Genomic DNA, 18,192 nt, shown 5'->3' on the forward strand with positions numbered 1-18,192 from the left:
GAAAAGAATTTCCTCTGTAGTATTCAGCAGTTAATAAGTACAGGAAGGATTAAGATTTTTTAATAGAAGTAATTTACAAATATGTTTAACTTTCTGGCACCAGTTGATTTAAAAGAAAAAAGGTTTTCACAGGAGTACCCCTTTAAAGAGGCTATGAGAGAAGCCCGACAGTGAAAGATTTAGGTAAAATTTAGTTCAAAATGTATCACATCCTTTTTATTCCCTGCATAATTGATGTAGCTTACTTTGTGTCACTGCTTTTCCAAGTCATTTATGTATGAGTGACTCAATTCAAACTGCACAACAAGCTATTTAGAAGTGTTCATGCATTTTGCAGCAATCAGGAGTAGAACAAGTATTCAACTTTCAGTAACCATGGCAACACAGGAATACAGATTAGCATAAACAGAACTAAAGACACTAGAAATGCATGGCTATGTAATGTTGTGCTCTATTTTTCATAGTTTTAGTATAGATTAATTTGGTAAATACTACTTATTAACTGCAGGTATCCTGGAAAGTATAAAGTGAAGGATGATAGCAAGATGTACTTCAAGTAGAAATGTAACCATATTATTAAATCTCATATACACAAAAGTGGTTGGAAAATCATTCTTTTACATATCAACATGATATCTAATAACTGCAAACTTAGAGATACATAAAGAATAGAAAACCCTGTAGCAAAAATAGCTAACCAATTCATTTAATGTGCTGCTTTATCTGTCACACTTCCCCTTCCACCTCTATGGGACATCCATTTTTCCTTCCCATCTGTTTTTGAAGAGAAAGGCAATTTTAGAATGAATTTGCATCTCCCTTTTTGTCTCTGGCACAGATTCTAATCTCCTAAATAGGGCCTAATAAGCCCAAAGTGTGGAGGGTCTATTATAATACATAAAAACCAATAGGGAGCACACCATGCATTGTGAAAATAATATCTAAACCAAAGGATAGGGGATAAGATGCCTGACCGCGGGGGTCCCACCCCTGGGGACCCCCGTGATCTTCCACGCCGCACCCAGTTAGCATCAGCCCCTGGAGCTTGCTCGCTCCAAGTCTGATTACTAGCGATCACAGGGACGGAGCATAGTGACGTCACGGCTCCGCCCCGTGTGACGTCACGGCTCCATCCCTTCAATGCAAGCCTACGGAGGGGGCGTGACGCCCCCTCCGTAGACTTGCATTGAGGGGGCGGAGCGTGATGTCACACGTGGGCGGAGCTGTGACGTCACTTTGTTCCGTCCCTCTGATCGCTAGTAATCAGACCCAGAGCAAGCACGCTCCGGGGGCTGATGCTAACGGGGTGCAGCGTGGAAGATAACGGGGGTCCCCAGCGGTGGGACCCCCGCGGTCAGGCATCTTATCCCCTATCCTTTGGATAGGGGATAAGATGTCTTAGCGCCGGAGTACCCCTTTAAGTTGGTTGTTATTTTTATTAACCCTTGCCTTCAGTGTAACCTGCTCTTTATTGTAGTTCTGCCATTATTTTTTTATAAGTCTTTTGATGTATTTTACGAATGTTGTATTTAGATATTATTTTCAAAACACATGATGTGCTCTGGTGCAGATTATCAAACTACAGGAACACACAGGGCCATGCCACTTCACACGGTATGAGTCACATTGGTGACAAATACCGGACATACTTTACCATATCCCTTATCAATGATTGCAAAAAACTTTACTATTGAGATGGGTTTTCTGTTCCACCAACTTCCACAGCAGGTCTGGGGAAGATGAACATGAGTGAGGACCACAGTCTGTCTTTATTAGTTAGTTTATTGCTAGAAACTTTAAAATCAATCAAAACCAAAAGTGGAGATGTTTTATGTTTTCAAGTACTCAACAACACTATATCAGGTAATTCTTCATTCCACTTAGGTTCCTGTTTATCAACATGAAACACTGTCACTTGTTTAACCCCTTAAGGACGCAGCCCATTTTCACCTTAAGGACTGAGCCTTTTTTGCAAATCTGACCACTGTCACTTTATGCATTAATAACTCTGGGATGCTTTTACCTTTCATTCCGATTCCGAGATCGTTTTTTTCATGACATTGACATATCCTACATTATGTTAGTGGTAAATTTTCGGCGATACTTGCATCATTTCTTGTTGAAAAATTCCAAAGTTTCATGAAAATTTTGCTTTTCTAACTTTGAAGCTCTCTGCTTGTAAGGAAAATAGACATGCCAAATAAATTATATATTGATTCACATATACAATATGTCTACTTTATGTTGGCATCATAAAGTGGACATGTTTTTACTTTTTGAAGGCATTAGAGAGCTTCAAAGTTCAGCAGCAATTTTCAAATTTTTCACGAAAATTTCAAAATCTGAATTTTTCAGGTACCAGTTCAGTTTTTAAGTGAATTTGAGGGTCTTTGTGTTAGAAATACCCCATAATAGACCACATTATGAAAAATGCACCCATCAAAGTATTCAAAATGACATTCAGAAAGTTTGTTAAACCCTTTCGGTATTTCACAGGAATAGCAGAAAAGTGGAGGAGAAGATTCAAGATCTTCATTTTTTACACTAACATGTTCTTGTAGACCCATTTTTTTCATGTTTCATGAGAGGTAAAAGGAGAAAAATCCCCCCAAAATTTGTAACCTACCGTATTTTTTGCCGTATAAGACTCACTTTTTTCCCCCCAAAACTGTGGGGGAAAAGTTAGTAGGTCTTATCCGGCGAATACAAGCCTATCGCGGTGGTCCCTTCGGCCATCAACGGCCGGGACCCGCGGCTCATACAGGACATCACCGATCGCGGTGATGCCCTGTATTAACCCTTCAGACACAGCGATCAAAGCTGACTGCTGCGTCAGAAGGGTAAGGGACACTAACCCGGCTGCTCAGTCGGGTTGTTCGGGACCGCCGCGGTAAAATCGTGGCATCCCAAACAGCTTACAGGACCTTACCTGTCTCCTCGGTGTCTGCTCCGTTCCGGGATCCCCTGCTTAGCCGGCGCTTTCCTTCGACGTCATCACGTCGTTGCGCACACCGTCCCGGGGTATAGTGAGCCTTAACACCCCACAGGTGATTGACGAATTTTCGTTAAAGATGAACGTGAAAATGAAAAATTTATTTTTTTCAGGAAAATGCTGGTGTTACCCCAAATTTTTCATTTTCACAAGGTGTAATAGGAGAAAGTGTCCCCCAAAATTTGTAACACCATTTCTTCTGAGTAAGGAAATACCCCATATGTGGATGTAAAGTGTTCTGCGGGAGCACTAGAGGGCTCAGAAGAGAAGGAGCGACATTTGGCTTTTGGAGAGAGAATTTGGTTGGAATGGAAGTTGTGGGCCATGTGCGTTTACAAAGCCCCGATGGTGACAGAACAGTGGACCCCCCCACGTGATCCCAATTTGGAAACTACAGCCCTCACGGAATGTAATAAGGGGTGCACTGAGCATTTAGACACCACTGGCATTTCACAAATCTTAGGAACAGTGGGCTGTGCAAATGAAAAATAAAATCTGTCAGACACCTGTGGGGTGTAAATGCTCACTGCACCCCTTATTTCATTCCGTGAGGGGTGTTGTTTCCAAAATGGGGTCATATGTGGGGGGTCCACCGTTCTGGCAACATGGGGACTTTGTAAACGCACATGGCTTTTAATTCCAGCCAAATTCTCTCTCCAAAAGCCCAATGGCACTCCCTCTCTTCTGAGCCCTGTAGTTTGCCCGCAGAGCACTTTACATCCACATATGGGGTATTTCCTTACTCAGAAGAAATGGTGTTACAAATTTGGGGGGCTTTTTTCCTATTACCCCTTGTGAAAACTAAAAAATTGGGGTAACGCCAGCATTTTAGTGAAAAATAATCTAATTTTTCATTTTCACGTCCAACTTTAACGGAAATTCGTCAAACACCTGTGGGGCCACATCTTTGAATTTATGTCAGAACCGTTGTAATTATCTGCAATTCTTGTGCAAATCACAAATTTAGGCCTCAAATGTACATAGTGCTCTCTCACTCCTGAGCCATGTTGTGCGCCAGAGCATTTTATGTCCCCATATTGGGTATTTCTGTACTCAAGAGAAATCGCATAACTTATTTTGAGGGTTTTTTCTCCTTTTATCACTTGTAGAAATTAAAATATGGGACAACATGCTGGTGTAGCCCCCCAATTTTTCCATTTTCACAAGTGGTAAAAGGAGAAAAGCCCCCCAAAATAAGTAATGCAATTTCTCTTGACTACAGAAAAACCCCATATGTGGACATGAACTGTTGCTTTTAAACATGAGGGAGCTCAGGAGTGAGAGCGCTCCATGCTAATTTGAGGCCTAAATTAGGGATTTGCACAGGGGTGGCTGACCTTTGTAGAGACAGAGTGAGTGTGCCTGAGGCACATCCTCCTCACATGCTACTTTAGGGCTGACTTGTGACACGTATATTTCTGCACCCTGGCGCAATGGCGGCCACAAAGCCACTTGATTTACTACATTGATGGGGTGCCTAACCAAAAAAGCATTGGGGTGTTGAGCCACAAACTGTTGGGCAGACAAGTTTTTTGAGCCACCATCAAATTGACAAAGTCCTTACAGAAACAAAAAAAAGGTAAAGTCAGTTTCAGTGAGAACTGCAGAATCAATTTGGATTCCCGAGTATCCAACAAACCCAGGAATCTGTGGCTTTTAACAGTCTGGAACTGGGGTCCCGATGGGGTCACCTATATGGGGGACAGGGAAAATTGTACAAGGGACAGGGAAAACTTTTATGGGGGACAGGGACACTATTTTAGGGGGGAGGGGGTGCTCTACTGGCATTGCCCTGTGGAGTTACCTTCTAGGGGGCTCATCATCACTCGATGATGACAAGAGGGAGGAAGGAAGAAAGGTGGTCTCTCCCTGATCGGCGGCCTTGGAGGCAAGAATGGCGTATTCCTCCTCCAACAAATAAAAAAAGAGCCTTCCGGACATTTTAATTTTATAGGGGTGGGGTAAGTGTGTGTAAACATATAGTGTTTTCACTTCATTTTATTATTTCAATGTACAATGTAGTGTATGTGTAGTGCTTTTTTCTACTTTTTACTGTAATAAAGTAGGGTTTATTTTTTTTTTATTGGGGCACTTTTTGGGGGATTTATGCGGTCTGTGCCACCAGTGACTGCGCTGTGTGGCCGGACCTTACCCTGTGTGTGCAGACTGCCCTGATTGATGATCAATGATTTATTACTGATCAGCATATTTTTTGGGTGCAGGCATTTTTTTTTATTTTTTTCCACTTTTTTTGTGGGAAAACAACCCTAAAAAAGAGCAAAGTTGGTGATCAGTAATAAATCACTGATTAGCAATTATGGCATTCTGCAAACGGGGAAAGGCCCGGCCACGCAGCGTAGAACAGACGCTGTTGGCATGGGCTGCAAACGCCCCCTCAAAAAAAAGTGCAAAAAAAAAAAAAACACAAAAAAAAGCTAGGGGATGAAGACTGGTGGGTGAGACCAGTGGTCTCCAAACTGCGGACCTACAGGTGTTGCAAAACAACAACTCTCAGCATCCACGGACAGTCGGGGCATGGTGGGAGTTATAGTTTTGCATCATCTTGAGGGCTGCAGTTTGGAGATCACCACTTATTTAGAAGCACACAGCAGTACATGGTGCTGAAAATAATAAATAAATAAAGTCACTTAGACCAGTGGTCTCAGATGTTGGCTGTCAGGGCATGCTGGGAATTGTAGTTTTGAAACATCTGAGACCACTGATCTAAGTGATTTTTTTTCTTTTTTCAGCACCCTGTACTGTGTGCGGGTCTAAGTCAGTGGTCTCCAAACTGCAGCTCTCCAGATGTTGCAAAACTACAACTCCCAGCATGCCCTGACAGTCCAAGACAGCTGATGTCACCTACACAGGATCACTAGGAGGGGTAACAGGGGGTTGTATAGGTGTCCTTTTTTATTGTACAGAGATAAATAGCTCTGATCTCCTCACTGATCTCCCTGCACTGAGGAGATCGGAGCTGTGAAAGGCAGTTTTTTTCCACTGCCTTTGCTGTGATTGGTCAATCTGAATTGCTTGACCAATCACAGCGATCGGGGGGGGGGGGGGGGAGTCCAGCCACTGGGGGTTCCAGAGGCCGATGTCTGTGATGATCAGCTGTCTGTAACAGCTGAAGTCACTTCTCTGTCACATATGTTTACATGCTGTGATAGTTTAGCTTCAGGACGAGCCGGATCGTCTTAATGCGGCAAGTACTCGCTGATTAGGACGAGTCAGTTCGTCCTCAGTCGGCAAGCAGTTAAAGTTGACCTTAACTTTAAATGGTCACTGTGTGATCCAAAAAAGTTTTATATGTTGTTACTGATGAAAATTACCAACCTTTTGTAATATGGTTGTTTAAAATATTTGTAATATTTAATAAAGAAAACAACTCCTGAAAATCCCACTACTAGGGGTCCTCATACCTATTGGGGCACTTACAAGTCCTGCAGTAGCATTAGCTTGTCCATTAATCATCGACAAGGGATGACTCATGGACAAGGCTGCATTAACAGACACACCAATCACCTTCCACTATCACGCCCCCTCCCCCTTAGAGGATTTCTAACACAGTGAGCTAATGAAAAGATGTAATTTTTTGTAATAAATATAGGTGTTAAAGGCATAAAAATTATGCATGGTCAGGATTAGGTACGGATTTTTTTTTTTTTTTTGAGGGATCTGACAGGTACGCCTTAAATCTTGCCTCGGAAAAACCACACTCTTGCCTTCCTTGTTCCCATTCTGCCACCAGTATAACAGAGCTCCAGTCCCTGCTGACCGGCGCCTCCTGGTTCGGGGACATGATGTCACACACCTACTCAGCCAATCAGTGGTTAAGACGGGATCACTGCGGACGCTGATTGAATGAGTGGGCGTGTGAGCTGTGCACATGGCCACCAATCGCCAGTCTCTTACAAAGAAGTTTCTGTGGCACGACTATGCTACTAGCATTAGGCACCACAGAATCTCTGTATGTGGAGTAGAGATACTAATATTACCTGCTCCACTTACTGAACAATAAGCTTGTGTCCCATAAAATCTGTGTACCGGCTCAAGGGTATGTTTACATCTAGCGTATATGTTTTGGATTTTACGCTGCACATTTTATGTTGCAGATTTCATGGTGTAGAAGTTATGCTATGTAAGTGTATGCTTACGTAGCATATACTCTGCAGATTTTACACTGCTTATTTTATGCTGTGTAAATCAATGTAAATTAATAAACGGAACACTGCATGATATCTGCAGCATATATGTTATGTGTGAACAGAGCCTGTGAAGAGCATAAGTACAGATAGGCTGTCTCAGTAGGCTAACACCTGATTTAGAGGCAAAGCCTAGTGGTTAATAAGGGAAAACAGGAAACAGGCATAAAGTGCTGGAAAACATTACATTTGCTGAGACACACCCACTTAACCAGCTTTATCCAGGAGTAAGCAAATCTCTGAGGTGCAGTCTTTGCCAAATAACAAGAGTAAAAAGCTATGAATGAGATTTACCTGGTCACATTTCTAGAAACTTTGGGTGAAAGTTTAGGTACACTTTAACCACACTGACCGGCCATAACATTAAAACAAATGAAGTGATCAACACTGATAAGTTAATGATAATAGCATCTTAGTGCCTACCAAAATGGTCAAAGAAACAGAAATCAATGAATTGAGTAGCGTCATTTGAGCCAAAGGCTTACTTGTTTTAATTCCACATAATACAAAATGGGGGGGGGGGGGGGGGGAATTTATTTACATTCATGGCCGTCGATGTTGGTTGGCACCCCTGAAATTTTTCAAGGAAATGAAGTATTTCTCACAGAAAAGGATTGCAGTTACACATGTTTTGCTATACCCTATGTGTGTTTTGGAACTCAACCAAAACTCAACTCCAAAAATGGGCTGGACAAAACTATTGGCACCCTTAACCTAATATTTGATTGCAAACCCTTTGGAAAAAAATTACTGAAATCAGTTGCTTCCTATAACCATCAATAAGCTTCTTACACCTCTCAGCCGGAATGTTGGACAACTCTTCCTTTGCAAACTGCTCCAGGTCTCTCTTATTGGAAGGGCGCCTTTTCCCAACAGCAATTTTTAAGATCTCTCCACAAGTGTTCAATGGGATTTAGATCTGAACTCATTGCTGCCACTTCAGAACTCTCCAGCGCTTTGTTGCCATCTATTTCTGGGTGCTTTTTGGCGTATGTTTGGGGTCATTGTCCTGCTGGAAGACCCAAGATCTCGGACACAAACCCAGCTTTCTGACACTGGGCTGTACAGTGCAACCCAAAATCCATTGGAAATCCTCAGATTTCATGATGCCTTGCACACATTCAAGGCACCCAGTGCCAGAGGCAGCAAAACAACCCCAAAACATCATTGAACCTCCACCATATTTCACTGTAGGTACGGTGTTCTTTTCTTTGTAGGCCTCATTCTATTTTTGGTAAACAGTAGAATGATGTGCTTTACCAAAAAGTTCTATCTTGGTCTCATCCCTCCACAAGACATTTTCCCAGAAGGATTTTGGCTTACTCAAGTTCATTTTGGCAAAATGTAGTCTTGCTTTTTTATGTCTCTGTGTCAGCAGTGGGTCCTCCTGGGTCTCCTGGCATAGCGTTTCATTTCATTTAAATGTTGATGGATAGTTCGCGCTGACACAGATGCTCCCTGAGCCTGAAGGACAGCTTGAATATCTTTGGAACTTGTTTGGGGCTGCTTTTCCATCATCCAGACTATCCTGCGTTGACACCTTTAATCAATTTTTCTCTTCTGTCCACGCCCAGGGAGATTAGTGACAGTGTCATGGGTTGCAAACATCTTGATGATGTTGCACACTGTGGACAAAGGCAAAACTAGATCTCTGGTGATGGAGACCTTGAGATTGTTGATATTTTCCACAATTTTGGTTCTCAAGTCCTCAGACAGTTCTCCTCTTTCTGTTGTCCATGCTTGGTATGGCACACACAGACACACAATGCAAAGACTAAGTGAACTTCTCTCATTTTTATCAGCTTTCAGGCTGATACTTGCCCCAGGTGAGTTTAAAGGGGCATCACATGCTTGAAACAATCTTATTTATCCACAATTTTGAAAGGGTGCCAATAATTTTGTCCAGCCCATTTTTGGAGTTTGGTGTGACATTATGTCCAATTTGCTTTTTTTCCTCCTTTTTTGGTTTAGTTCCAATACACACAATACAAGGAAACAATCATGTGTATAGCAAAACATGTGTTTCTGCAATCCTTTCTGTGAGAAATACTTCATTTTCTTGAAAAATGTCAGGGGTGCCAACATTTACAGCCATGACTGTATATAGTTTAGGTTTTTCTTTTGTAGAATTTTCGAAACTCAACTGTATATTTTTTGCCTCATATTTATGTATTGTAGGTTTGGTGTGGTTTTTATTTTTTGCTGCATGAGAACTTTGGTGCATCGGCTGTGCGCCAAAAAATCTGGCACACAAACACAGTCTGTTTGACTTTAGTAACTTAGCGTCACTGTATGACAAACTGCTTAAACATTAAAGGATTTTTTTTTGCTGCAGTTAGGATGGCCCCTGGTTCCCACAGCTCTCTGCATTTTCCTATAACTTTTTGTTCATGAAGGAAATGTCTACTCAGCCAATTACAATCGGAGCAGGTTACCTCTGTCGACATACTATGGGGGAAAAAAGCGGATGATGGAGGCAGTGTGATACTCTGGGCAATGTTTGCTGGGAAACCTTAGTTCCTAGAATTTATGTGGATGTTATTGAGAAATGTACCACCATATAAAGAACTGTTTCAGACCAAGTCCACAAGGCAATCCTATTGGCAATGGTATTTCCTTTAATTTAATGTGCCCTGCCACACAGCAAATATTGCTCAGAAATGGTTTATGGAAAATAAGCTCAAAGGAGTTGAATTGGCCTCCAAATTCCTCAGATTTCTATCCAATTGAGCATCTGTGGGATATGTTTAAAAAAAACAAAAAACAAAACAAAAAACAGTCAAATGAAAAAAAAAGAGGTTTATTCCATAGAGCTCTCACCTTGCAACTTATAGAAGTTAAAGGGGTACAACAGTTTTTTTTTAAATCAACTGGTGCCAAAAAGTTAAACAGATTTGTAAATTACCTCAATTAAAAATCTTAATCCTTCCAGTACTTCTCAGCTGCTGTATACTAAAGAGGAAGTTGAATTGTTCTTTTCAGGCTGACCACAGTGCTCTCTGCTGACATCTCTGTCCATGTCAGGAACTGTCCAGAGCAGGAGAGGTTTGCTATGGGGATTTGCTCCTGTTCTGGACAGTTCCTGACATGGACATAGGTGTCAGCAGAGAGCACTGTGGTCAGAAAGAAAAGAAATTCAAAAAGAAAATAGCTTTCTCTGGAGCATACAAAGCTCATAAGTACTGGAAGGATTATGATTTCTAAATAGAAGTAATTTACAAATCTGTTTAACTTTCTGGCACCAGTTGAATAAAAAAAAAAATGTTTTACACTGGAGTACCCCTTTTAAAGGATCAGCAGCTAATGCAATGGTGCCATGCTTTGATAGGCCAGAGGATTTTTTAACAGCGTTCGGGGGCTACAAAACAATAGGAAGGGGGGTTTTATGGTATGGCTAATGGTGTAAATTCTGCTTTTTGATAGAGATAGAGTGATACATCAAGAATACGTTCTCCAAACTGAACGGTTATGCATAATGTAGCTGTATCATTTCCATTCAAACCATACCCAGAACATGACAGATGAAGAACAAGTAGGCCTTAGCCAATAACACATCATAGTTTTTTTCTGGTTGTAAATTGCATTTCTGCTATTGTGTTAAGAGCCTCTGTCAGAACTGGTCACAGTTGGAGAGATGTCAGCGGGAATGTAACACTCTGCTTCTTACAGAAAGGTCACTTTGGCTTTTCAGACAAGTCACAACACAGTAGTTGGTAGCTGGTTGTTTATCATGTGTTACAAGAAATTAAACTTGCCGGAACTGGTAGCGCACAATACATACAATGAAAGAGAAAACAAAAATAAAGAAATAGAAACTGCACATCCACAATTTTGATCTAATTGCTTCTCAGCATAAATTCAAAAACTAACAAGTTGTTAGTATACATTTTAATCAAAAAGTACAGTACAAGCCCACTCGCCACGTCAAGGTCACCTATTCAGAGTGGGTCCCTAACCTAACACTGGCATAGTGCAGTGCGGCGGCCACTGCCACCGCAACACCAAGCCCACAGGGGGAACGACCCAGTGGCTAGGCAGCCCCACTGCTGCCTGATCAAGCCCCTGGCTCCGGGCCACTCCACCCCACAGATGAAGCAACACAGTAGCAATGACTGCTGCAGATCCCCACACCAGTGTGAACACCTACCATGTGCTCCCTGCCAGAGGGCTGGGAGACTGCTAGGAGGAAACCCATATGCAGTCTCCTGCTAATTAAAAACGCCTGGGCCGAATCTGGCGAGTGGGCTTGTACTTTTTGATCAAGATGTATACTAACAACCTGTTAGTTTTTTTAAATTATGCTGAGAAGCAATTAGATCAAAACACAAATGGTGGATGTGCGGCTATGTTTCTCTATTTGTGTTGTACAATGAAAGACAAAAACCTTAGTGCAGTTCATACATCACCACATTGTAAAGATAGAATTTGTCATTAAGCATTAAAAGATAAAATTGGGCCCATAAAGTCAATGTAAATAAACATCCTGAGCCAAACAAGTTATGAAAAAGTATGGGGGATACATTTTATTTCACTGGAGTACTGGGAATAATAATATAATAATTATTAATATTATTATTATTAATGATATTGGTCAAATGGGATGATTATTGCCCTGAATTAAATACTCATTGATTAGCTGACGAAGGAGCAAACATTGGGAGGTTGTGACCATAAAAATTATAGTTTAGTTAGATATACACCTTTCTGTGTAAACAGACAACAAGTGAAGGGCATCAAAATAATCAAATCATTGTCAAATCAAGTACCGAAACAAGTCATGATTTGAGGATCTGCTATAAAGAGAACATGTGTTGCAATAACTGACAATAAATATATTACCTGTACTATACTAAGGAAATCCTGAAGACATCTACTATATTAAATTATATTACCTGTATTATACTAAGAAAATCTTAAGACCTCATAGGGCTGAGAGGGCTCTCATTTGTATTACCCCGTTTATGTGGTGTTGATTTGTCACAGTTGTTGCTTATAGACTTTTCATTGCGACTTTAGAAGCTTTTTCTAAAATTGTATACATATGCCATAGTCTGGTTAACTTTGTGCAGCGTTCAAGAATATATCATGTGCGACTTGTCCCACAATTTGTGGCAAACCTACACCAGAACAGACCTTACTTACAAAAAGTTACATGGTTGGGAATCAGAGACACACTTTTAGGAGGAAACTATAGCATTAACGAATTCACATTTACACCACAAACTTATAAAATATAGCCCCTATTCATTATTTTTTCTGACTTATTTTTAAGAATTTAATATTTTACAATTAAGATTAAGAATTTATCCATCTGTGCAAAAAAAATGCTACTACTATGATACTAATCTGATCCTTATAGTTCATTATAATTAGAGCAGAGCTGGAAGTGATCCCAGCTGTCTGGTACACACACGTTATTTGTAGCAGGATAGAATAAGAGAGAAACAAAATGGTTAACTAAGAGGTTGCATTTAGGAAATCATTTTGAATCAATTATTCTCACCATTTTCCGCAAGAGGAGCCAGGACTTCAAAAATCATTTCCTTCTTTTCATGCTCGGATTGCTTTTTAAAAAGTTTAACAAGTTCATCGGCAACATTTGTAGATGCAAACTGCTCTTTACTTGATTCTAAAAAGAGGAGGAAAAAAAAAGGAAAGTGAAAAATTTAAGTTGTTGAGCTGTATGAAAAAAAAAAAATTATATATATATATATATATATATATATATATATATATATATACACACATACATACATACATATACACACACACACACACACAGTGGGGCAAAAAAGTATCTAGTCAGCCACCAATTGTGAGAGAGGCCTGTAGTTTGCATCATAGGTATAGACCAACTATGAGAGACATAATGAGAAAAAGAAATCCATAAAATCCCATTGTCTGATTTTTGAAGAATTTATTTGCAAATGATGGTGGAAAATAAGTATTCAGTCACCTACAAACAAGCAAGATTTCTGGCTCTTACAGACCTGTAACTTCTCCTTTAAGAGTCTCCTCTGTCCTCAACTCGTTACCTGTATTAATGGCACCTGTTTGAACTTGTTATCAGTATAAAAGACACCTGTCCACAACCTCAAACAGTCACACTCCAAACTTTACTACAAAGGGTATATAACAAAACATTGAGATGAACTTTTGTTATTGACCAAATACTTATTTTCCACCATAATTTGCTAATAAATTATTTAAAAATCAGACAATGGGATTTTATGGATTTTTTTTTCTCATTCTGTCTCTCATAGTTGAGGTATACCTATGATGAATTACAGGCCTCTCTCATCTTTTTAAGTGGGAGAACTTGAACAATTGGTGGCTGACTAAATACTTTTTTGCCCCGCTGTGTGTGTGTGTGTATATGTATATATATATATATATATATATATATATACATACACACACACACACACACACACACATATATATATATATATACACATACTCAAAGATCGGGGTGTCGCATCACAGATGAATAGATAGTGTAAATAAAGATGGGGATATGATTTATTAATCATAAGTTCTATTTCCCCATTTATGGCGATCTTTATTTTGTCATAATTTTGCTACATGTATCCAGGGATTTATTCTGATCGCCATATTTGGGGGGGGGGGGGAGTAATTTTTTATGGGGCTTTAGCCTCATGGGGGGGTTGCCTTCCTCTGGATCAACACAGTAGGGCTTTTGGTTGAACACAATGGACTCCTTTTTTTTTTCAACCTTACAAACTATGTATATGTAGCTATTGGTGTATATGTAACTACAATACGACCGGTATGGTAAGTAAGTGTGACTTGCACTTTGTAATATGTCTATATAAGTTTTGTTTCCGCAACCTCACGCCGCCATTCTCAAGCCTGAAATGAGGTTGCTGAAACATAGCTTCTCTGCAAACACTAGTTTTTATGGAATAAACTACACCTTTTTTCACTGATAAGTAGTGTGCTGTGGGTATCTACTTCTGTATATAATCAGAGATTAATATTTATGTGGATGACCTTAAAGTGTACCAGTCGTCAGCAAAAACTTTTTATATAATATAGATAATACCATTTTCCGTATATTTGTAATATACAAATATAAATTTTGCATATTTTTGGGTGAAAAAATGCTGTCTGCGGCTATTACCTGTGTGTTTCAATGAGGAGTCCAAATACAGGAAGTGAGGGCAGGACAAGCAGGGCTCTGGCTTGTCAATCATCCTGATGTGTGTGCCAGGAGCATGTGATAGAGCTTCAGTGCACAGAGCCCTGCTTGTCCACCCTCACTTCCTGTATTTGGACTCCTCACAGACACACAGGCAATAGCTGCAGGGACAAAAATATACACATTTTTTAACTAATGTATATTGCATATAATGGAATTATCTACATTAGATAAAAAGTTTTTGTTGACGACAGGTACACTTTAAGAAAGATGTCAATCTAAAACATGTAATTTTTTATTTTGTAGTTAACCTTAAATTATTTTATTTTGGGAGCTTCCTGTTGTTTCTTAGTAAATAGAAGGACCGGGGTGGATCAGAGTGCCAATGCTGGACCAGGAGAGAAGAGTACAGCATAGTTACTTATTTTACAGCCATAGCTGCCTATCACTTACCTTTTAAACAAATTGGACAACCTCTAACTTTTTATCCAAGGTTAAAACTGAAAAGTACACGCTTCAAGCAATTAATTGCTCAATGCAACCCTGAGTTTCTAAAAGTAGTTGTTAATGGAGCACACGGTTAGCAGGATGTTCTCTTTTTTATAATGAGCAACACATAAACAATTAGATAAGTGAAATCTATGGAGAACAACATTTTCTTTGCTGAAATGGAAACTTTTGAGAGAGCTCTATGATGCGAGGTGACCAGTATAGGTAATAATACCAATTTTAACAGCAACAAACAAGCTTTTCATTGTTTCAATGCATCTAAAGTGGAAAAAAAATAATCTAATAAAGTCATATCTACCATTGATTTATGTGCATAGCACCTATGCAGAGATATGTGTTGTTTTTACTTAAAGTGTTACAATAATTTTAATAAACTTTTGACATGTCTCAGAGATGTGTCAAAACTTTTGATTGGTCAGAGTCTGGGTGTTCAGACCCCCACCAATCGCTAGGATGAGCTGGAAAAAGGACTTGGATGAATGCTTCTCTTCCGAGCTTGCTGTTTTCCCACATTTCATTACAGGAGATGGATTCTATAGTAAGTCTATGTAGCTCCTTCTGTAAGAAGACCTGCAAGCTAGGGGAAAGGAACTCCAAGTGCTTCTCTCTGCTAATTCTAGTAAGGCTGGGTTCCCACTACGTTTTCTCCCATACAGAAGCGCATATGGCAGGGGGGAGCTGAAACCTCACGCTCCCGTATGCCTTCGTATGCGCTCCCGTATGTAATTCATTTCAATGAGTCGGCCGGAGTGAAACGTTCGGTCCCGTTGGCTCATTTTTGCGCCGTATGTGCTTTTTCCCTGGACCTAAAACTGGTCAACCACGGTTTGAGGTCCGGTTGTAAAAGCGCATACGGTGCAAAAATGAGCCAACGGGACCGAACGTTTCACTCCGGCCGACTCATTGAAATGAATTACATACGGGAGCGTGAGGTTTCAGCTCCCCCCTGCCGTATAGGAGAAAACGTGATGTGAACCCAGCCTTATTGGTAAGAATCTGAACACCCAGACCTTGATTCAGTGTCTTCCAACTAGGGTGCTTCCAGCTGTTGCAAAACTACAACACTCAGCATGCCCGGACAGCCAAAGGCTGTCCGGGCATGCTGGGAGTTGTAGTTTTGCAACAGCAGGAGGCACCCTGGTTGGGAAACACTGTTTTGACTAATCAAAACTTTTGATGCTTCAAAAGGTTTTTTGAAATCCTACTAACACTTTAAGAAACATTCCTCAAACATACCAACTGTAGCTAAAGTGCACATACCATTTACAGGCAGACTGTAGCACATTAAACACAATCCAATATGGAGTCTAGATTTTAGTATACTTACCAAGCTCTGCTAAATTACCAAAGGCAACAAGGCACATTTCTGTCAAATGAGTGTTCTGAGAATGAACTCCGAGAAGCTTGACTAATGTAGGAATCACTCCCATATTTATAAGCTGAGCTTGCAGAGAATCTAGAGAGAAACCAGACAACATGACTTAGCCTACCTGTTCTAAAGATGCTGAAAGATCATACAACACATGAAAAAGGAATCCATTCCGAGTAGTGCTTGTACCTACTGTCACAACAAAAAGTAATACATGGTTAATAGGTGAATACCATTAGCACAGTTATTAAATAGTAACACATTCGAAACCATCAGGAAAGTATCATTTATCTCCCATTAATAGATACTGCTCAAGACAAGCATTTAGAGACTATATATATATATATATATATATATATATATATATATATATATATATATATAACCATATATCTGCCTTATGTGTTCTGCATGATCATTTTTGTTTCAAGGGTCCCATTGCTGATAAACTTGTCGCAGGATCACCTGCAGATGGGGACCCTATCATTCAGTTGAGGGGGGGGAGCCGGATTTCTAATCCTTTATTAGTTTACAGTAAGTGCTAAAAATGTCTTCCTATTAGTAGACATGTATCACTGAACTGTAGCCATGTATCACTTTATTATTCCATTTGTCCATAAAAAATATTTGATTCCTATCCAGAAATAAAATAAAAAAAAAAAAACATAAGTTCAGGCTGGCAACTTTACTCTTCTCTAGCTCATAGATAATTGCCATGAATAAGGAACCCTCACTATGTAAACCAATAATCTCTTTTCTACATGCAGGGTTATCAGTGTACATATAGGTATAAACACTAAAAAGTTAGCAAGCAAACTATAAACTAAAACAAACAAACCATAACCTTAACTCTAGAGTGAAGTAACACAATAATGGCGGATCAGGATTACAAATTAAAAGATCCTTCTTTAGTACTGTCTGCAAAATGTGTAAGTGCTGAATTCTACATATCCGAATATTGGGAATCTTACATATGACTATTTTCTGCAAGTAACTGAAGAGCAGGGAAAAACACTTTAGAGTGACAGGAACAGGGGGGGAAAATTTGTTTTTACAGTTTCAGAATTGCATTTGGTGTTAAATAATAGAGAGCTATAAAAAAGAAAGAGTAAAGAATAGACCAAGCAGCTTTTATTTTGTGTTCTTACACAGTATTCACAGCCAAATAATCTGCACCATGCAATTTATATAATACAGTGCCGCATGACCTCACCAACATGCTAGGGAATACTGGTTAATCTGGGGTATTAAAACAAAATCCCACATGGTCAATCACATTTTTACAGAAAAGGCAATTTTGCTGTTTAAATTATGGTTAGTTAAAGGGGTACTCCGGTGAAAACCTTTTTTTCTTTTAAACCAACTGGTGGCAGAAAGTTAAACATATTTGTAAATTACTTCTATTAAAAAATCTTAATCCTTCCAGTACTTATTAGCTGCAGAATGCTACAGAGGAAATTCCTTTCTTTTTGGAACACTGATGACATCACGAGCACAGTGCTCTCTGCTGACATCTCTGTCCATTTTAGCAACCATGCATAGCAGATACATGCATAGCAGATGTATGCTCAGGGCAGCATAGTGGCTCAGTGGTTAGCACTGCTGCTTTGCAGTGCTGGGGACTTGGGTTCAAATCCCACTAAGGACAACAATAAATAAAGCGTTATTATTATAATAATGTCAGCAGAGAGAACTGTGCTTGTGATGTCATCAGAGAGCATTTCAAAAAGAAAAGAATTTCCTCTGTAGTATTCAGCAGCTAATAAGTACCGGAAGGATTAAGATTTTTTAAAAGAAGTAATTTACAAATCTTTTTAACTTTCTGGTACCAGTTGATTTAAAAGAAAAAAGGTTTTCACCGGAATACCCCTTTAAAATGTCCAAAGTCAGCCAATATGGATTACTTTAATAACATGTATAAGCTAGCAGCATCAAGTAAAAATTGAAACAGAGA

At 39.7% G+C, this 18,192-nt stretch overlaps 1 protein-coding gene across 4 annotated transcripts in view; it reads right to left on the minus strand.

Annotated features, from left to right (window-relative positions):
- The window catches only part of RAP1GDS1 (Rap1 GTPase-GDP dissociation stimulator 1), a 146,884-nt gene that overhangs the window by 27,143 nt on the left and 101,549 nt on the right, over window positions 1–18,192 (minus strand). For all 4 annotated transcript variants that reach the window (XM_056567128.1, XM_056567117.1, XM_056567146.1 and 1 more), the window contains 2 exons: window positions 16,197–16,325; window positions 12,701–12,826 (listed from right to left, as the gene is read on the minus strand). In XM_056567128.1, the coding sequence (XP_056423103.1) occupies window positions 12,701–12,826; window positions 16,197–16,325 (255 nt within the window). The remainder of the gene's footprint in view (window positions 1–12,700; window positions 12,827–16,196; window positions 16,326–18,192) is intronic.

Source organism: Hyla sarda, chromosome 1 (assembly GCF_029499605.1).
Source record: "Hyla sarda isolate aHylSar1 chromosome 1, aHylSar1.hap1, whole genome shotgun sequence".
NCBI lineage: Eukaryota > Metazoa > Chordata > Amphibia > Anura > Hylidae > Hyla > Hyla sarda.